General features: G+C 53.1%; 1 protein-coding gene across 4 annotated transcripts in view; it reads right to left on the bottom strand.

Annotated features, from left to right (window-relative positions):
* Positions 1–1,866: 1,866 nt before the first annotated feature.
* Positions 1,867–22,274, bottom strand: part of PHB2 (prohibitin 2) — a 28,361-nt gene continuing 7,953 nt past the window's right edge. For all 4 annotated transcript variants that reach the window (XM_029581877.1, XM_029581875.1, XM_029581876.1 and 1 more), the window contains exons 4-11: positions 21,822–21,901; positions 16,641–16,825; positions 16,429–16,558; positions 16,240–16,343; positions 15,872–15,949; positions 6,454–6,530; positions 6,302–6,307; positions 1,867–2,322 (exon numbers count right to left, since the gene is read on the bottom strand). In XM_029581877.1, coding sequence (XP_029437737.1) covers positions 2,289–2,322; positions 6,302–6,307; positions 6,454–6,530; positions 15,872–15,949; positions 16,240–16,343; positions 16,429–16,558; positions 16,641–16,825; positions 21,822–21,901 — 694 coding nt within the window. In that variant the 3' untranslated portion in view covers positions 1,867–2,288. The remainder of the gene's footprint in view (positions 2,323–6,301; positions 6,308–6,453; positions 6,531–15,871; positions 15,950–16,239; positions 16,344–16,428; positions 16,559–16,640; positions 16,826–21,821; positions 21,902–22,274) is intronic.

Genomic DNA, 22,274 nt, shown 5'->3' on the forward strand with positions numbered 1-22,274 from the left:
TGAGTGTCCCTGTAACACATCCTGCCATGAGACAGCAGGGACTGTGCAGGAGGGATGAGTGTCCCCGTAACACATCCTGCCATGAGACAGCAGGGACTGTGCAGAAGGACTGAGTGTCCCTGTAACACATCCTGCCATGAGACAGCAGGGACTGTGCAGGAGGGTGAGTGTCCCTGTAACACATCCTGCCATGAGAGAGCAGGGACTGTGCAGGAGGACTGAGTGTCCCTGTAACACATCCTGCCATGAGACAGCAGGGACTGTGCAGGAGGGTGAGTGTCCCTGTAACACTTCCTGCCATGAGAGAGCAGGGACTGTGCAGAAGGACTGAGTGTCCCTGTAACACATCCTGCCATGAGACAGCAGGGACTGTGCAGGAGGGATGAGTGTCCCCGTAACACATCCTGCCATGAGACAGCAGGGACTGTGCAGGAGGGCTGAGTGTCCCTGTAACACATCCTGCCATGAGAGAGCAGGGACTGTGCAGGAGGGCTGAGTGTCCCTGTAACACATCCTGCCCTGAACAGTGGACAGAGTTTGTCTTCCTGCTCTTTATCAGAGGTTTTATGATTCAGATTAATCCTCGTTAGCCTCAATTCCATGGTAACTTGTAGCAACACCCAAAGGTAAGAAACACCACAATAAATAGAAGAGACACAATCCCGGGTCATGCGATATCATTATTAGTCAGAGTGTGTGGTATCTCACAGCATAAAACTGGTGGCCCGGGGTGAAAGCAGGAATTAGACAGAGAGCCCTACCTAACAGTGCAAGCAGGAATGTGAAAATCTGCCCCCACATTACACTCCCCCCTGGGTAAGATCAGACGCAGCTCCCCATCTGTGCACGAGCAAAGCTCTCTCTTCTCACAAGCCAAATTTCTAACCGTGGGTGGGAGGGAAGAGCTGCTGCGAGTGTGCGAGCAGATCGCAGGGTTCGCATTGGAACATGGCAATCTGTGCTTCCCTGTGACGGGCCAAGCCTCTCTGCATCCTGCAAATCTTAACACCCTGGGGAGCTCTGAAATGCACCCTGGCTGCACAGATTGCCCTTGCTCGTCTCCTCCTCAGAGACGGCAGCGTGAATCATTGCTTCCCAATGACCTTTGACCCCCCCCCCCCCGCCCAGCAGGGACGCACGGAACCAGATAGGGCCAGGGCAGCGCTGGGGGGCCAGGCACAATCACTGCCCCAGGCCGCTGCGGTGTTTGATAGAGGCCAGCGTCATGGGTGACGTTTCTCTCCCCCTCCCCTGCCAGCGTCCTGGGCTGCTAGAGTGGCGACGCGCAGCCTGAGCTTCGGCAGCTAGATGGGCTCTGCAGCGTCTGCTGCACTGAGCAGAGGTGATGGGCGTGATCCTCAGGCTAGTTTTATCATCACCCCCTTTGAGAGGGGCACCATAAGAGTATTCCAGTTGGAAACGCAAGTCTCTCTCTTAATCGGCTGCCACTCACTCAATGCGCACTTCCAGTGCCTCTAGGCTGCGTTGTGTCTCTGTCCTGCCTGCCCCCTTTCGTTACTACGCTGTACCCATTAGCTTGCTCGTGGGAGGGGGCTTCCTGCAGAACCTAACCCATGTGTGTGTAATATCCCACTGCTGCCACCAAACCTATGGAAGAACCGCAGCAGCAAGCTAGCGCGAGGGCTGCCCCGCCTGAAGGAGATTTCTCTCGCCCTAGCCGAGCTGGGCTCCGGCTGCAGCTCCCCTGTTTCTCATGAGCTTTTAGAAAGATGTTTCTCTGTAAAGTTTGTTTCTTGCTGCTAATTACTGCTGCCCAGAAGTGAAAAAAAATAAAAAATACAGAGCAGTTCTGCAGCCTCCCGTACGGTGTTTTCTTGTGCACAATGAAGCCAGCGCACTAGCAACGGCTGAGAAATAAGATTTTATTCAGTCTCTTTCATACTTTACATCTGCAAACAATTTTGCTTTTGGTTCCTGAAGATGCAGAGGGGGGTGGGGGTGGGAGTATTAAATGGACACCACATAATTGTAGATGGCGTCTTCAGGAATGGTGCCGGCCCTGCTGGTGGGGGAGGGGGGGTCCACACTCTCTATCCCTCCCTCCATTTGCTTCCAGCTGGGACAGAACAGACTCCGGCCTGCCCCTGCTGTAAGCCCAGCGTGGCACGAGCCTGTAATTACCATAATTAAAGGATCAGTGGATGCCTCACCACATCAGAAACTGCGGTTACAAAAGTTCTTATAAAAAGGCAACGCTTCCTCCGGTTTCCCCCTCTCTTGCCTTGCACAAACTCCATGAGGCAGGGAGGGCCTGCGGGGGACGCTCTTCATTTCTTTGCCGCTTTGGGAATCAGGCTGTCACTGCAGGAAGAAAGACCGAGCATTAACCTGATCCAACGCAGAACAGGGAGGGGAACGCCGAGGAGGGCCAAGGCCCTTGTTTCAGCATAAGAGCCCCTCATGTGATGTGAGCGGGTGAGGGGTAAGGGATGCATGCACACGGGACCCAGAGTACAACCGCATTATCACTTCATTAGATGGTCAGGAGTATTAATTACCTCTACAACAAACGGCCCAGGGATCTACCCTGGCACTTCCTTAACACCCCCCCCTTTAGTAAGAACGTAAGACCGAGGGTCCATCAAGCCCAGCATTGTGTGTCCAGCAGTGGTCAGTCCATAGTATTCTCTACTTTCCCTGTACGTACCCGGATCAGTCCAGACTCCTGGGTTTTGCCTCCCAGCCAGCAGGTGGAGACAGAGTTTCACAGCCACCGGCACATAACCCGCTGCGCCACCTGCAGTCCCTCAGTATTTCTCTGTCTCCAGCAGATGCAGGAGGTGCAAAACCTGCAGTTCTGAACCTCAAAAAAAAAGAAAGAGAAAGCAGCTGGGCCACTCCTCTGTCATCTTACTCAATTTCACAAGGAGCGGGCCAAGATCACATCGGACAGGTTTGTTCTACGCTTTAGAGTTTGCTCGTCCACTGCAAAGCCTCTTTATAGTGTCTCCCTGTGCTACGACGGAAAAGAAGCGGATCGTGCTTAAACTCTCGAGCGTCTGCTAGGGGCCATAGTTCCCACACCTCCGCAGGAGCAAAGAACGGGTCATTACTCCATTTATTTTGTGGTGCCCAAATAGAACGGGGCGTTCCGCCCACTTCTGGACTTAAAGAAAGTGAATCTAGCTCTCAAATTTCCTTGTTTTCGGATGGAAACTCTGCGTTCCGTCATCGCGGCGGTTCGAAGAGGAGAGTTCTTGGCAACCCTGGATCTGCCGGAGACGTATCTGCATATCAGGAATCAGGATCCACCTGGACCATCAGAGAGATCTCTGGTTCATGGTCCTAGGAGAGCATTTTCAAGTTAGTGCCCTTTCGAACGGCTTGGTGACAGCTTCCCGGACCTTCGCCAAGGTGATGGTAGTGGAGAGAAGGCCTGTGCACTCGTATCTGGACGACTGGCTGATTCCAGCAAAGTCGGAAGACCTGTGCAAGCAAGCGGTGGAGGTAGTGTTGTGCTGCTTGCAGTCGTTGGGTTGGATAGTGAACTTATCCAAGAGCCAGCTTCTCCCCTCCCAAGTACTGGATTTTCTGGGGCCACTTTTCGAAACCCGAGTGGGGAAGGTTTTTCTCACGGAGGAGCAGTCCCAGTGTGGAGTCTCTTGCAGGCCTGTGTGCCCAGGGTATGGGATTCCTTACAGGTTCCTGGCTCCATGGCACTTTCCTTGGAACTCATTCTCTGGGCATTTGCTCATATGCGGCCCCCTTCAACAGGCGTTGTTATCCTGCTGGGATCCCTGCTCAGAACAGTTTAATCTTCTCCTACCGCTTATCGATTCAGCAAAGTCCAGTCTGTCGTGGTGGCTTTTGCGACGCCAGTTGAGCTGTGGTGTAGACTTGGAGGTTGCTCCCAATGCCAGCCTCTCCGGCTGGGGAGCAGTATGCCGGTCCCAGTCTATCCAAGGTCAATGGTCATCAGAGGAGACGTCATGGTCCATCAATCAACTCAAGACGAGAGCAGTACGGTTAGCCCTCCAGGTGTTTTCACCTCTGCTGCACAACCGCCCAGTCAGGTTTCTGTCCGACAACGCGACGATGGTAGCCCACATCAACTGTCAAGGGGGGACCAAGAGTCTAGCAGTGGCTCAGGAAGTGGAGGTGCTCATGTGTTGGGCAGAGCAGCATCTGTCTGATAGCAGCCTCCCACACTGCGGGGTCAGACAACGTGCAGGCCAACTTTCTCAGCTGGCAGCAGGTAGATCCCGGAGAATGGGGGCTATTGGAAGAAGCGAAGTGTGTCATTACCTACAGATGGGGTGTTCCTCATGGATGTAATGGCGACTCAGCGGTATGCCAAGGCGCCTCGATTCTTCAGCTGCAGGAGAGAGCGAGGAGCGGAAGGGGTCAATGTTTTGGTTCCTCCTTGGCCAAGCGATATACTGATTTATATATTTCCACCGTGGCTGCTGTTGAGAAAAAGTTAGTGAGGAAAATAGAGCTCAATCCAAGAAGGATAATTCGGATGGCCCCGGAGTCCTTGGTTCACGGATCTGGTCAATCTGGCGCTGGATGGACCTTTGAGGCTGGGTCATCTATGAACCAGCTATGTCAGGGACCCATATTTTTAGATCAGGCAGATCACTTGTCTAGTGGCTTGGCTGTAGAGAGGCGGCACTTAAGAAAGAAGGGATATCCTGAGGATGCTATTGTAGGATCAAGAGACTTCCACCTCTCTGGAGTATGTCAGGGTCTGGGGGATTTGAGTCTTGGGGCACTGAGCAAAAGATCAATCCGCAGCAAGCGTCAGTGGCGCAGACCCGGGCTTATCTGCAGAAAGGGTTGATGAAAGGTCTGTCTTCCAGCTTCCTAACAGTGCAGGTTTCGGCTCTGGGCTGTTTTCGAGGCCAGGTTCATGGAAAGCCTCTGGCGTCACGTCCAGATGTGGCGCGTTTCCTCAGAGGGGCAATGCATTTGCGGCCTCCTACTCAGTCTGTACGTCCCTCTTGGAGTCTTAACTTTGTTCTCAAAGAAATGCGTGCGACGCCGTTTCAGCCTCTTAAAAGGAGCTCACTTTGAAGATGGGTTTTCTTGGTGGCTATTTGTTCGGCCAGAAGATCTCTGAACTTCAAGCCTCGACCTGCAGGGAGCCTTTTTTATGGACCTCAGATTTGGGGGTGGTTTCGGCATTCCACAAGTCAAATCCGTGGAACTTCCTTCTTGATCAATGTCACATAGCTCTTCAGGCTAGCGCCAGGGCATCGCTACCTCATTAAGTCCTTTGTATCTCATTTATTAACTGTTCAATGTTATTTATTCAAAGTTTATTCTGTCTTTAAGGTTCTATGTAACGCTCTCATGCGAGGTTATTGTTCCATTGTAAACCGGTTTGATTTGTATTCTATACAAGAAGATCGGTATATAAAAGTTAAAAATAAATAAACAAACGTCCAGCGTTTGCTCATCTGGAGCTTGGGATGCCTCACGCCAAAGACCTAAGGCGTTTGGATGTCAGACAAGGTCACCAACAGTTTCAGATTCTCGGATCACCTTTTTGGGATGTGGAGTGGCACAAAAAGGGTGCGAAGGCTTTGAAAGCCACGAGTGCACGTGGCTTACATTTGTCGTCATCGTCGTCCTATCCCGGAAGGGTTAAAGGCTCCTTCGACTCCTGGGCGGGAGGTTAGAAAGTGCTGCTGCAAGAGATTTGCAGGGCGGCTGCTTGGAAGTCTTTGCCAGACACCACAGATTGGACGTTCACGCGCCAGAAGTTGCTGGTATCGGAGCATCCATCGAGCGGGACTCTCACAGTCCCACCCGGTTAGAGAAGCTTGGGTACATCCCAGCTGTCCTGGACTGATCCGGGTACTACAGGGAGAGGACAATTGGTTCTTACCTGCTAATTTTCGTTCCTCTAGTACCACGGATCAGTCCAGACTCCCGAAGGGAGTGGGCACTTTTGGAGAGCCCACACGATTTGTCTTTTGTCTACTGACTTTATCGTCTGAAGAATGGCATAGGGTTTTTTTTCTCCGTAAAGTTTTTAAGATCCTCTATGGTTATATGTAGTTTCCTCTGCTCATTCGAGAATTATCGATTCTAAAATCTGTTAGAGGTCTTTTATGGTATCGGCTTGGGTAAATAATAGTAATAGTGAGGGGCTACAGGCGGCACAACAGGTTATGTGCCGGTGGCTGTGAAACTTTCTCTGTCTCCATCTACTGGAAGGGAGGCAAAGTGCAGGAGTCTGGACTGATCTGAGGTATTACAGGAATGAAAATTAGCATGTAAGGACCAATTTTCCTTCATATTATTATTAGTAATAATGATGGAAATAGCTTACCTGCCCCTGTGAGATGACACGGACAGGCCATGGAGAGAAAGGGAAGAGAAGAGAAGACCGCATTAGTTTAAAATATTTTCTGTTCTCACACACACACATGCACTTGTCGAGAATTGGGGGACGGAGGGAAGTGGGAGCTAGCGCTCTGTCACCTGGTGAAGGCCTCGTCCTGCAGGTTTAGCACCAGACTCTCAGCGTTCAGATACACGCGGTTCTGAGAAGTCGCCAGCTGAGGAGAGAGGAGCAGGAATCTGTTAGAGCAGCAGAGGTAAATGCATGTATTCACCTATCAGCTGTCAGGTAAAGATACACGACCTGCAGACAGGAGACAGGGATGTGGCCTGAGCCCCACCCGTTAGCATCAGATGATTCCCCCACCCCAGGAGCACTGCTAGAGATCTACAAGTGAATCCAGAAAAGACAGAAATGGAGATTTTCCAGAAAAAGCCAAATTTTACCAATATAACCAAGAAGCTAGAGCACACCTTAGGACTATGCATAGCTCAGCCGGACAGGAAGTGCATTTCAGGACTTTAAATCAGCTCTAAAGTCGCTACAAAACGTCTGGTCAAATAGATACAGCTCAATGGGGCACAGCCAGCCCAGATTTCGGTTGTGCCTTACTAAGCTGTTACAGCTCTCTGAAGGTGTGAATAAGCATCTCCTCTTTGTCTATGTTCACGTATTTTTGCTGATATATATATGTAGTGCATAATTATTATTTTAGGTATGTTCCATGCTGTACATCGCCTCTGGGTTTTTTAGGCGATTAATACATTTAAATAAAAGATAAAGATTACAGATAAAAGTGTAGAACTTCATGGTCAGTTTTGCAATAGGTGAATAGTGAAGTGCCGCAGGGATCTGATTTATAAAATCAGGAGTGGGTGCAAGGAGAAAGCTTTACTGCCACCTGCAGTCCCTCAGTATGAATCTAACCCCAACCACAAATTCATTAATATCCCCTCACCCAGCAGAGGGAAGTGGAAATTCAGTCTTTTGGCAGCAACGGGGCGGGTCCCTGGACTGATCCGTGGTACTACAGGAAGGAAAGTTAGCAGGGAAGAACCAATGTTCCTTTCCCTGTACCTACCCGGATCAGTGCAGACTCCTGGGATGTACCCAAGCACCGGGCGGGAACCCGAAAGACCTGCTCTCAACACACTTCCAACGAACGTTACCTCCTCTCGCGCTCAAACAGCCAAGCGGTGAAAGTACGCGGCGAGGAGGACCCCACTGCAGTCTGTAAGGGAGATACTGAGACTTCGCCCAGGAGGCCACCTGCGGCCCAGTCCAATGCGCCTTGAACCCCCTCAGAATTGCAAGACCCTTACAAATAGAGGCCGAGCTCCACCGAACACCACAAAGAGATGGTCCGATCGCCAAAAGTTAGCAGTGACAGCCAGAAGATGAAGGTCCCTATCCTGCACTGAATCCCTAGACCATTCCGGAAACTCACATGGAAAGCAGAAACAACTTTCGGCAAAAAGGATGGAACCGTAGGCAAGATCACCCTGTCATCCGCAGTCTCAACAAGACAGAGCCTGAAGCTGCGAAACAGCAATCAGAGATACCGACTTCAGCGTAAGGGCCTTCAGAGAAGCTGCAAAACTAAACTGAGGTCCCAATCTGGACACAGCTTCCGAACCCGGTGCCGTAAATGCTTAACCCCATCCATGAAACAAACTACATCGTGATGAGAGGCCAACGACCTTCCCCACAAACCACCCAAGGCTGCAACCTGGACACGGAGCGACCTATAGGCCAGGCCCTTAGACAACCCCGGTTCCAGAAAGGACTCCCAAGGTCAGAAGATCCAGCTGTGGCCGAAGACCCAAAAACCTTCCCGAGCCTGACATAGACCACAGACGTGGAAGGCTGCCTAGCCTGAAGCAGAGTGGAAATTACCGGTTCCGATTAACCTGTCGAGCCACGAGACAAAAGCCCTTTTGTTGGAAGGGAACCTCCTCAAATCCCAGAAATGGGACCGGGGAGGAAAGGTCTTCTTATTGCTCTTCCTATCCTCCGGCAATCTCTTCCCTTTGGAACTGATCCAGATCCTCCCCAAATAGTAACTTCCCTTTAAAAGGAAGATTACACAGCTGAGGCTTGGACCACATCTGCCGAACAATTGCGCAACCACAGAAGCCTGTGCACAGCTACCGAGACCTTGCTCCTGGCGAACGTAGGCCCCAAATCATACAGCGCATCAGCCACGTACGTCACGTCACACCAAACGTGCCGAAAGAGCCTCGCTGAGCACGCCTTCTGCACCCAGCACACGCAGGCCCTTTGCATGGAGCTGGCACAGAGTGACCGACACCTCACACATACGAATGAGCCTCGCTGAGCACGCCTTCTGCACCCAGCACACGCAGGCCCTTTGCATGGAGCTGGCACAGAGTGACCGACACCTCACACATACGAATGAGCCTCGCTGAGCCTGCCTTCTGCACCCAGCACACGCAGGCCCTCTGCATCGAGCTGGCACAGAGTGACCGACACCTCACACATACGAATGAGCCTCGCTGAGCCTGCCTTCTGCACCCAGCACACGCAGGCCCTTTGCATCGAGCTGGCACAGAGTGACCGACACCTCACACATACGAATGAGCCTCGCTGAGCTCGCCTTCTGCACCCAGCACACGCAGGCCCTTTGCATCGAGCTGGCACAGAGTGACCGACACCTCACACATACGTGACCGACACCTCACACATACGCTTCCATTGAATTCCCAACTTGCACATCCCTAAGAGCAGCGGACCCTGTCACTGGGACCCTGGTCACCGCAGAGACCGTCGCATCAAGCTTAGGCGTCTTCAGACGATCCATTGCTCCTCCGTCAAAGGACATAGCTTTGCCCTAGCCCTACCGACCTTCAAGCCTGCTTCCAGGAAATCCCACTCCCCGCTGATCGGCTTCTGAATCTTCTTAGGTAAAGGAAAGGCATCGAGAGGACTACGCAGCCCATCCAGGACCAGATTCACCCCTTCATTGTCCGACTCTTCCTGCGACAGCTAAACCCCCAGTTCCTCCAACACCTGAGGGATGAGAAGGAGCAGCTCCTCCTCCTCCTCAGACGGATCACCCGAGGGTCACCACCTCATGCAGATCTCGAGTCTGACTCCCATCTGGATCCACCCCCCCTGTGGAGACGCAGGATCCTCTGTAACCTCATCCGAGTCATCTAGGGCACTGGGGCCACCTTCCGCCTCAGCGTGACGCAAGCCCAGGCATTTCTGCAAATCCCAGAACCGCCCGCCAGTACCAACTTTGGTGTTTTGGGCGGAACCGGCAGTCTCTCCCTGGATCTCTTTGCTGCCGTTCCCTTCCTACAAAGGCAGAACAAACTCTGGAGAAAATCCCTCCGGATCCTCAGTCCTCCGAGTCTGCCCTCCCCTCAGCCCCCTAAAACCACAGGACTCCCTGCCGGGTGGGGGCCCCTGAGCGCGTTCCCCCGCGCGCACAGGCAGTGAAGACCCCCGCATTGACCACAGCTGTGGCCCGAGAGGATCAGGAGGCCCTTCTGGTCTTAGCAGCCCCCCCCCCCCCCCCCCGATGCAGAGCCCGTGCAGAGGGAGCGGGAACTGAACGGGGCTGACCAGAGCCCACGGGCCCTGCAAGCCCTCGTGAGAAAACGCGGTCGACAAACAGAACGCAGCCCGAGCGCGCCCAATGCCGACAGAAGCGCCTCACGGGAAACCTTCGGTGGGCCGACCTGACTCACGTGGCGCCCACCTCAGTCACGCTCCTGCCGATCCCCTGAGCCCTGCTGCCCCGGCACCGAACAGAGACTGAATCTCCCGTCTCTTTTACTTTGTTTTAAAAGAAAAACCAAAAAACGTAAGGGGTACTTTCCTGAAAAAGAGACAGCGGCAGGCAGGAGGGGGCCAGTCCCCTTCTGGTACCAGCAGGCTTACACAGTCAGGGGCATCCAACCCCCCGTCACCCGGCTCGACCCGAGGGATGCCCCACAAAGAAACCCAGCACCTCGGGGAGTCTCACCAAGCGACTGCAAGCACAACCTTCTCAACGTTGTCCCCAGCCTCTGGCACTGCAGAGCCGGCAGACTCGGGAGAGAGTGGCCCAGAGTCTGCCCACGTGGAACTATTCGATCCTCCTCAAGTCCTTTTGGGTGCAGTGGGGGCAGGGGCGGAGGCAGAGTAGCTGTACATATTGTATACTTGTATATAATTAACCTCTTCTCTCTCTCTTTAATTCCTCCACCCCAGTTCAACAGCCCTTGTTAATTGTAACTGCATCTCTTCTTCACGTTTATGTTCGTTGTTGTATTCATCGCACCCCTGTTTTTTATGTAAACCGACATGATGTGAATTTTTTCATGAATGCCGGTATAAAAAAACCTTAAATAAATAAATAACTTCAAAAGAACTGCAGTTTGCACCTCTCCCATCTGCTGGAGACAGAGAAATACTGAGGGACTGCAGGTGGCTCTCTCGGTTATGCAGCAGGGCTTCAAAGTTTTGTTCTCTGCCTCCATCTGCTGGCAGGGAGGCATAAACCCACTTGTTCTGGACTGATCCAGGGTATGAATAGAACAAGAATATTCACATTCTGGGGTCACCTCACTACCAGCCACACAAATTCCCTCCACTAACAAACACTGAGTGACAACACACACCCTGCAAAACACACACTCAGCACCTATAGAGCAAACCTGCCACAGCACAACAGCACTGCCAGGGCTCTCACAGTAACAACTCCAACTATGAAAAGGCAGCACTGCACATATCACACTGACCCTATGACCTCAATATACCTACTGGGAAAACAGACCAAGGCCTGATATCCCTACACAGTAACGCATGCTAGCAGAAAACCACTCCCCAGCTACACACACAGAACATGGGCAGCCCCTAACCAAATACAGAATAAGGGGTTGCAAATTAGAAATAGCAACACGCAGACAAAAATACCTAATTGGAAATCCCGAGAAGCCACAGACTCTGCATGCAGTGCAGCACTCGAGAACCAGAACCAGCCATGCATTTCCCCTGCACTGTGTATAGGGCAAAGAGAGAAGAGGAAAATCACAGACTTCCCACAAAAGAAGGAGCAGGAAAACCTGCGTCTAATCCTGGGGGAAAGAGGAGAAACAGCAGCGAGAGCAGCAGAGTCTGTGGGATCCTGCCCCCGGGCCAGAACCAGGATCCGAGCAGAGACAATACGGACCAGCTCCAGAACCTGGATCTGAGCAGAGACAATCCGGACCAGCACCAGAACCCAGGATCTGAGCAGAGACAATCCGGACCAGCACCAGAACCCCGGATCTGAGCAGAGACAATCCGGACCAGCACCAGAACCCCGGATCTGAGCATATATCATATATATATGAAATCTGACAGTGTGTGTCTATATGTATACACACACACAGTCATTATGAATCATGGCGGTTTACAATAAAATATATAGAAACCTAAAATCTATACATTCAAATATAAAACAACAAGCCGTAAAGCCCGTTAAAACGGGCTACATCCCTCTGTCTCTCACCTCCCCCTCATTCTCTCTCCCCTCACTCTTCACCACCCCCCTCCCCCACCCACTCCTCTCCACCCTCCCTCTCCTCTCACTCAGTCCCCCCTCTCCCCTCACTCCCTCCCACTCAGTCCCCCCTCTCCCTCCCTCCCACTCACTCAGTCCCCCTCTCCCTCCCACTCACTCAGTCCCCCTCTCCCTCCCTTCACCCCCCTCCATTTCCTCCCGGCGCCGTAAGCGCGACTTCCCGCAACCCTCACCCGGCTCCATTAACTCCTCCCGCTCCTGCCGGCAGATCTCGGGGGGGGTCACTCCCGCGCGCGCGGCAGTGACCCCCCCCGAGATCTGCCGGCAGATCTGGGGAGGAGAAGTAGCGGCGCCGCTGCTTCTCCTCCCGCTCCTGCCGGCAGATCTCGGTGGGGGGGGCGCGGGAGTGACACCCCCCCCCCCCCCCGAGATCTGCCGGCAGATCTGGGGAGGAGAAGCAGCGGCACCGCGCGCGCGCGCGGCGCCGCTGCTTCTCCTCCCGCTCCTGCGGCCCCACCGCCATTTTTATTTTCTGATCGACATCCTTGCCCGCACATGCGCAGTAGAGCTGCGCTCTACTGCGCATTTGCGGGCCGTCGGTCACAGGCCATTTATAAGGTAGATGCTATTATTTACAATAAAATGAATTTAACTGGCAGGCAATGCAATGATTTTAAGATAGGTCTGATATACACTTATTACCCGTTAATATTCTGGCTGTTGCATTTTGTAATAACTGTACTGAAAGTCTTGTGTTTATAGGTAAATAAGTAATAATAGTCAAAATCGCTGAAAATCAATGCTTGTAACACTGCCCTGAAGTCCTCGTATGAGAGCAGAGGCTTTAAACATTTCAGGATATTTAATTTATAGCAGACATTTTTTAATCTTTTGGCTAATGTTTTTTCATTGATCGATTGCTGTCGATTATAAATCCTAAATCCCAGCCATGATCAGATATTTTATTTTTGTCTAAATCACTCAGCGTTGCTATCGGTATTGGGGATGAGGATGGAATTTTCCTATTTAAAAGAATTATTTCTGTCTTTTGTGGGTTTATGACTAATCTCATATGTATTAATTGCAAAATTAAGACAATCCAGACCAGGGGTCAGGAACCTTTTTGGCTGAGAGAGCCATAAACGCCACATATTTTAAAATGTAATTCCATGAGAGCCATACAATATGTTTAAAACTAAATACAAGTAAATGTGTGCATTTTATGTAAGATCACACTTTTAAAGTACAATAAGTCTCTGAAAATATTACACCAGGCCTTAAGACACCAATACATCTCCTATTAGGAAAACAGACCAAGTCAGGCTGCTATAGAGTCCTACACAGAAACTACACGCCAGCAGAAAACCTCACCTGAATCACGTGCTGTCCCTCACCTAACATAGAATAAAGAGACCAAAACGCATAACAAGAAGCATGCAGACAAAAACTGAATTGGAAACTGCAACAAGCCAGAGTCTCTGTATGCAGTGTAACAAAGGAAAAAAGAAACATCACACATCCTTATAAAACAAATCAAGAAATATAAAATCATCAGCAGTAAAACTGTACTAACAAAAAGAACATATTTCGAAACAGCTGATAAGTGGAATATCCAATAATTAAAAACTCATATAAAACATTTCCAGATACCAACAAAATATTTCAAAATAGCAGACACAAAGATCCAGTAATGAAAAATAATAAGGATACAAAAATTTTTTTTGCTCTGCATACCTGGGAACGTTTGATATCCAGGTGTCCTGAGATTGTTCTGAATTAGCAGGAGGTGGGGTGGTTTGCTTGGAACTTTCTCCTCTCTCAGTCACATACCAGCGCTCTCTCTCACACTGGCTCTCAATGACACACCTATATACACATGCTCTCAGTCACTCACATATACAAATGTTTTTTCTCTCTCACTTATATAGGCTCTTAATTACACATTTACACACATGCTGTCTATCTTTTCACGCTTACACACACACAGGCTTTCAATCACATAAATACATGCTGTCTTTTTCTCTCACACACAGACTCTCATTCACATGCTTACAAACATGTCCTCTCTTTCTCTCATTTACACACAGGCTCTCAATCACATACTCACATGCTCCCTCACCTAAATCAGCTCTCAATCACACAGACACACATGGTCTCTCTCTCTCATTTAAACACAGGCTCTCAATCACATACTCACATGCTCCATCACCTAAACCAGCTGTCAATCAGACACAGACACACATGGTCTCTCTCTTACTTATACACACTGGCTCTTAATCATACATACACATGATCTCTCTCACACACAAAGGATCTCAATCATACACACATACTCTTTCAAACAAACAGGTTTTCAATTACAAACTTACACATTCAGGTTCCCAATGGTAAACTTACATTCATGCTCTCTCTCACACAGGCAGGCTCTCAATCACAGACATACTCTCTTTCACATGTACAGGCTCTCAATCATTCACATACATGCAATCTCTCACTCACACACACAGGATCTCAAACACACATGCTTGCTCGCTCATTCACTCTCTCTCTCCCCCCCCCGGGAACTCGCGGCAGCAGCAGCCACCTCCCAACGCTAACCTCCTTCATTTTCAGCCCTTGCGGAGGCGAAGGCGGAGTCCCATCGGCCGCGGTTGAAGATTTTCATTTTCCTCCGAGCCGCGCTGCAGTTTTCTTCCCGTCAGAGACTAGCGTGCCTGCGCGGGTCTTCCCGCGCAGGCACCCGATGCTCTCCACTTCCTCTTCCGGGCCGCGGGAAGAAGAGAGCACCGGCGTGCTCTCTTCTTCCCGCGGCCCGGAAGAGGAAGTGGAGAGCATCGGGTGCCTGCGCGATGACTCCAGCGCTGGCACCCCGGCTGACACCCGATGACTCCGGCGCAGGCACCCGGATGACTCCAGTCGGCGTGCTCTCTTCTCCTCCCCCCCGCGGCCCGGAAGAGGAAGTGGTGAGCATCGGGTGCCTGCGCGGAAGAAGAGACCACGCTAGTGTGGTCTCTTCTTCCCCCCGCGCAGGCACCCGATGCTCTCCACTTCCTCTTCCGGGCCGCGGGGGGGGGGGGGGGGGGGGGGGAAGGAGAAGAGAGCACGCCGGTGCCGCTGACTCCAGCTGTCCTGCCGCGTTCCGCCCGGGCTGACAGCATTTTAAGCCCGGGCGGCGGAGGACCGGGGAGCAGCTGGGTCAGCGGGGAACCGCGAAGTATGGCGACACTTGTCTGCGAGCCAGATGCAGCCCTCAAAAGAGCCATATCTGGCTCGCGAGCCATGGGTTCCCGACCCCTGATCCAGACCAACACCGGAACCCGGGACCCGAGCAGAGAATCCGGAGCGGCACCGGAACCCGGGACCCGAGCAGAGAATCCGCAGCGGCACCGGAACCCGGGACCCGAGCAGAGAATCCGCAGCGGCACCGGAACCCGGGACCCGAGCAGAGAATCCGCAGCGGCACCGGAACCCGAGCAGAGAATCCGCAGCGGCACCGGAACCCGGGACCCGAGCAGAGAATCCGCAGCGGCACCGGAACCCGGGACCCGAGCAGAGAATCCGCAGCGGCACCGGGATCCGAGCAGAGAATCCGCAGCGGCACCGGAACCCGGACCCGAGCAGAGAATCGCAGCGGCACCGGAACCCGGGACCGAGCAGAGAATCTGCAGCGGCACCGGAACCCGGGACCCGAGCAGAGAATCCGCAGCGGCACCGGAACCCGGGACCCGAGCAGAGAATCCGCAGCGGCACCGGAACCCGGGACCCGAGCAGAGAATCTGCAGCGGCACCGGAACCCGGGACCCGAGCAGAGAATCTGCAGCGGCACCGGAACCCGGGACCCGAGCAGAGAATCTGCAGCAGCACCAGAATGTGGGACTTGTCCTGATTACTGTCACTTCTGTTCTCTGTAGTACACACGTACATAATATGCATGTTTTTCTTTTTTTAATTGCTTTATGTATTACTTTGACAAAACATGCGGAAGTGTTCAGGAATATTTCCTTAATCTGAGAGAGAGAGAGAGAGAGAGACTGATTTCTCACCGTTTTGGCGATGCTCTGTGCTGCACGGATTCGGCGCAGTTTCAGGTATCCAGGGTTTGTGCTTAGCGCATCACCGATGTGACCAAGAGGAGGGGTAAAGGAAAACACAGAATTATTCTGTTCCAGTATTTCCTAGAGATGGCTCCCCTGCCCCCCTCAGGCTCGCAGTGCTGTAACCACGAGGAAGCTGGTGTGGCAGTACAGCGAATCCCTCTCATCCCTGCACCAGAGCAGGAACCTCGCTTACCAGCGAACCCCAAAGACACCAAGACACTCGCCAAGGTCAAGAGCTAGGGTCAGTGCCATGCACCTTACTCCCTTCATGTGAGCCTACGGATTGGGGGCCCGGGGAAGCATTCACAGGATATCATCTTAGCTGCCTCGGCCTCTCCCTCTGCCTGCACGATCTTCTGCTTCTGCTCCTGTTTTGCCTTCTCTACCAGGAACTGAGCACGCTGAGCCTCCTGCTGGGCTAGAGAAAGAGAGAGACCCCCGTCAGACAGCCCCTGCAACAGGATGAGAGCGCGACTGGGCCTCTCCCCCACTCTGGCACTTACCCACTTGCTTGGACTCCACGGCAGCCGTGTACTCCCGGCTGAAGCTCAGCTCAGTGATGGCCACGTCGTCCAGGATCAGGCTAAAGTCCTTTGCTCTCTCTGTCAGCTCCCGGCGGATCAGCAGAGACACCTAGAGGAGAGGAAGACCTGAACACAAAAGTCTATTTCCCCGGTGGGTGATGTCGGCTTGAGCTCCCTCCCCCTCCCAGTACCTGCGCTCGCTGCGTGATCAGCTGGGAGGCGTTGAACTTGGCCACCACGCTCTTCAGTACTTCATTGACTATGGAGGGCAGCACCCGCTCCTCGTAATCCAGCCCCAAGCGCTGGTAGAGTGAGGGCAGCTCCAGGGCCACAGGGCGTGATAATACCCGCAGGGTAATGTTCACCATCTGTAGATCTGAAGCACAAGCAGCCGGACAGGGCATAAATGTACAGAGAGGTGACCAGAGGCTGGGGCGGGACAGGGCATAAATGTACAGACAGAGAGGTGACCAGAGGCTGGGGCGGGACAGGGCATAAATGTACAGACAGAGAGGTGACCAAAGGGCGGGGCAGGGACATAAATGTACAGACAGAGAGGTGACCAGAGGCTGGGGGACAGGGACATAAATGTACAGACAGAGAGGTGACCAAAGGCTGGGGCAGGGACATAAATGTACAGACAGAGAGGTGACCAGAGGCTGGGGCAGGGACATAAATGTACAGACAGAGAGGTGACCAGAGGCTGGGGCAGGGACATAAATGTACAGACAGAGAGGTGACCAGAGGGCGGGGCAGGGACATAAATGTACAGACAGAGAGGTGACCAGAGGCTGGGGCAGGGACATAAATGTACAGACAGAGAGGTGACCAGAGGCTGGGGCGGGACATAAATGTACAGACAGAGAGGTGACCAGAGGCTGGGGCAGGGACATAAATGTACAGACAGAGAGGTGACCAGAGGCTGGGGCAGGGACATAAATGTACAGAGAGGTGACCAGAGGCTGGGGCAGGGACATAAATGTACAGACAGAGAGGTGACCAGAAGGCGGGGCAGGGACATAAATGTACAGACAGAGAGGTGACCAGAGGCTGGGGCAGGGACATAAATGTACAGACAGAGAGGTGACCAGAGGCTGGGGCAGGGACATAAATGTACAGAGAGAGAGGTGACCAGAGGCTGGGGCGGGACAGGGCATAAATGTACAGACAGAGAGGTGACCAGAGGGCTGGGGCAGGGACATAAATGTACAGACAGAGAGGTGACCAGAGGCTGGGGCAGGGACATAAATGTACAGACAGAGAGGTGACCAGAGGCTGGGGCAGGGACATAAATGTACAGACAGAGAGGTGACCAGAGGCTGGGGCAGGGACATAAATGTACAGACAGAGAGGTGACCAGAGGCTGGGGCAGGGACATAAATGTACAGACAGAGAGGTGACCAGAGGCTGGGGCAGGGACATAAATGTACAGAGAGAGAGGTGACCAGAGGCTGGGGCGGGACAGGGCATAAATGTACAGACAGAGAGGTGACCAGAGGCTGGGGCAGGGACATAAATGTACAGACAGAGAGGTGACCAGAGGGCGGGGCAGGGACATAAATGTACAGACAGAGAGGTGACCAGAGGGCGGGGCAGGGACATAAATGTACAGACAGAGAGGTGACCAGAGGGCGGGGCAGGGACATAAATGTACAGACAGAGAGGTGACCAGAGGCTGGGGCAGGGACATAAATGTACAGACAGAGAGGTGACCAGAGGCTGGGGCAGGGACATAATGTACAGACAGAGAGGTGACCAGAGGGCGGGGCAGGGACATAAATGTACAGACAGAGAGGTGACCAGAGGCTGGGGCGGGACAGGGCATAAATGTACAGACAGAGAGGTGACCAGAGGGCTGGGGCGGGACAGGGCATAAATGTACAGACAGAGAGGTGACCAGAGGGCGGGGCAGGGACATAAATGTACAGACAGAGAGGTGACCAGAGGGCGGGGCAGGGACATAAATGTACAGACAGAGAGGTGACCAGAGGGCGGGGCAGGGACATAAATGTACAGACAGAGAGGTGACCAGAGGCTGGGGCAGGGACATAAATGTACAGACAGAGAGGTGACCAGAGGGCGGGGCAGGGACATAAATGTACAGACAGAGAGGTGACCAGAGGCTGGGGCAGGGACATAAATGTACAGACAGAGAGGTGACCAGAGGCTGGGGCGGGACAGGGCATAAATGTACAGACAGAGAGGTGACCAGAGGCTGGGGCAGGGACATAAATGTACAGACAGAGAGGTGACCAGAGGGCGGGGCAGGGACATAAATGTACAGAGAGGTGACCAGAGGGCGGGGCAGGGACATAAATGTACAGACAGAGAGGTGACCAGAGGGCGGGGCAGGGACATAAATGTACAGACAGAGAGGTGACCAGAGGCTGGGGCAGGGACATAAATGTACAGACAGAGAGGTGACCAGAGGCTGGGGCAGGGACATAAATGTACAGACAGAGAGGTGACCAGAGGGCGGGGCAGGGACATAAATGTACAGACAGAGAGGTGACCAGAGGGCGGGGCAGGGACATAAATGTACAGAGAGGTGACCAGAGGGCGGGGCAGGGACATAAATGTACAGACAGAGAGGTGACCAGAGGCTGGGGCAGGGACATAAATGTACAGACAGAGAGGTGACCAGAGGCTGGGGCAGGGACATAAATGTACAGACAGAGAGGTGACCAGAGGCTGGGGCAGGGACATAAATGTACAGACAGAGAGGTGACAGAGGCTGGGGCGGGGACAGGGCATAAATGTACAGACAGAGAGGTGACCAGAGGGCGGGGCAGGGACATAAATGTACAGACAGAGAGGTGACCAGAGGGCGGGGCAGGGACATAAATGTACAGAGAGGTGACCAGAGGCTGGGGCAGGGACATAAATGTACAGACAGAGAGGTGACCAGAGGGCGGGGCAGGGACATAAATGTACAGACAGAGAGGTGACCAGAGGGCGGGGCAGGGACATAAATGTACAGACAGAGAGGTGACCAGAGGCTGGGGCAGGGACATAAATGTACAGACAGAGAGGTGACCAGAGGGCGGGGGCAGGGACATAAATGTACAGACAGAGAGGTGACCAGAGGGCGGGGCAGGGACATAAATGTACAGACAGAGAGGTGACCAGAGGGCGGGGCAGGGACATAAATGTACAGACAGAGAGGTGACCAGAGGGCGGGGCAGGGACATAAATGTACAGACAGAGAGGTGACCAGAGGGCGGGGCAGGGACATAAATGTACAGACAGAGAGGTGACCAGAGGCTGGGGCAGGGACATAAATGTACAGACAGAGAGGTGACCAGAGGCTGGGGCAGGGACATAAATGTACAGACAGAGAGGTGACCAGAGGGCGGGGCAGGGGACATAAATGTACAGACAGAGAGGTGACCAGAGGCTGGGGCAGGGACATAAATGTACAGACAGAGAGGTGACCAGAGGCGGGGGCAGGGACATAAATGTACAGACAGAGAGGTGACCAGAGGGCGGGGCAGGGACATAAATGTACAGACAGAGAGGTGACCAGAGGCTGGGGCAGGGACATAAATGTACAGACAGAGAGGTGACCAGAGGGCGGGGCAGGGACATAAATGTACAGACAGAGAGGTGACCAGAGGGCGGGGCAGGGACATAAATGTACAGACAGAGAGGTGACCAGAGGGCTGGGGCAGGGACATAAATGTACAGACAGAGAGGTGACCAGAGGGCGGGGCAGGGACATAAATGTACAGACAGAGAGGTGACCAGAGGGCGGGGCAGGGACATAAATGTACAGACAGAGAGGTGACCAGAGGGCGGGGCAGGGACATAAAATGTACAGACAGAGAGGTGACCAGAGGGCGGGGCAGGGACATAAATGTACAGACAGAGAGGTGACCAGAGGGCGGGGCAGGGACATAAATGTACAGACAGAGAGGTGACCAGAGGGCGGGGCAGGGACATAAATGTACAGACAGAGAGGTGACCAGAGGGCGGGGCAGGGACATAAATGTACAGACAGAGAGGTGACCAGAGGCTGGGGCAGGGACATAAATGTACAGACAGAGAGGTGACCAGAGGGCTGGGGCAGGGACATAATGTACAGACAGAGAGGTGACCAGAGGCTGGGGCAGGGACATAAATGTACAGACAGAGAGGTGACCAGAGGGCGGGGCAGGGACATAAATGTACAGACAGAGAGGTGACCAGAGGGCGGGGCAGGGACATAAATGTACAGACAGAGAGGTGACCAGAGGCTGGGGCAGGGACATAAATGTACAGACAGAGAGGTGACCAGAGGGCGGGGCAGGGACATAAATGTACAGACAGAGAGGTGACCAGAGGGCGGGGCAGGGACATAAATGTACAGACAGAGAGGTGACCAGAGGCTGGGGCAGGGACATAAATGTACAGACAGAGAGGTGACCAGAGGGCTGGGGCAGGGACATAAATGTACAGACAGAGAGGTGACCAGAGGCTGGGGCAGGGACATAAATGTACAGACAGAGAGGTGACCAGAGGCTGGGGCAGGGACATAAATGTACAGACAGAGAGGTGACCAGAGGCTGGGGCAGGGACATAAATGTACAGACAGAGAGGGTGACCAGAGGCTGGGGCAGGGACATAAATGTACAGACAGAGAGGTGACCAGAGGCTGGGGCAGGGACATAAATGTACAGACAGAGAGGTGACCAGAGGCTGGGGCAGGGACATAAATGTACAGACAGAGAGGTGACCAGAGGGCGGGGCAGGGACATAAATGTACAGACAGAGAGGTGACCAGAGGCTGGGCAGGGACATAAATGTACAGACAGAGAGGTGACCAGAGGGCGGGGCAGGGACATAAATGTACAGACAGAGAGGTGACCAGAGGGCGGGGGCAGGGACATAAATGTACAGACAGAGAGGTGACCAGAGGGCGGGACAGGGACATAAATGTACAGACAGAGAGGTGACCAGAGGCTGGGGCAGGGACATAAATGTACAGACAGAGAGGTGACCAGAGGCTGGGGCAGGGACATAAATGTACAGACAGAGAGGTGACCAGAGGGCGGGGCAGGGACATAAATGTACAGACAGAGAGGTGACCAGAGGGCGGGGCAGGGACATAAATGTACAGACAGAGAGGTGACCAGAGGCTGGGGCAGGGACATAAATGTACAGACAGAGAGGTGACCAGAGGGCGGGGCAGGGACATAAATGTACAGACAGAGAGGTGACCAGAGGGCGGGGCAGGGACATAAATGTACAGAGAGGTGACCAGAGGCTGGGGCAGGGACATAAATGTACAGACAGAGAGGTGACCAGAGGGCTGGGGCAGGGACATAAATGTACAGACAGAGAGGTGACCAGAGGGCGGGGCAGGGACATAGGCCTTCCCTTATTCCTCTCACCTTTTGACCCTGTAGGGGAAGAAATCTTTCTGGGCTTCGCTCGAATATCATAGATTATTGGATACTGAAACCATGGAAGCCTGTGGAAGGAAAAGAAAAAGAAAAAACAAGAAGTAATACAGAGTGAAAGAAAAACAATCCTGACTGAGCAGCAGCCCTGCCCCTCAGTGTCCTCAGCAGAAGGCACGGGCACAGCAGTTACTGCCGCAAGCAGAGGGCAGAGACCACCTGCCACCATTAATTACCTAGGAAAGAGGCAGCCCTGCAAGTATCACAGCAGATCCAGAGCCAGCAATGCCAAGAGAGAGGAGACGCACATTCCCCAGAGCTGAGACCATCTGCCACCATTAATTACCTAGGAAAGAGGCAGCCCTGCAAGTATCACAGCAGATCCAGAGCCAGCAATGCCAAGAGAGAGGAGACGCACATTCCCCAGAGCTGAGAGAGGAAATC

Source organism: Rhinatrema bivittatum, chromosome 16 (assembly GCF_901001135.1).
Source record: "Rhinatrema bivittatum chromosome 16, aRhiBiv1.1, whole genome shotgun sequence".
In the NCBI taxonomy this organism is placed as follows: domain Eukaryota; kingdom Metazoa; phylum Chordata; class Amphibia; order Gymnophiona; family Rhinatrematidae; genus Rhinatrema; species Rhinatrema bivittatum.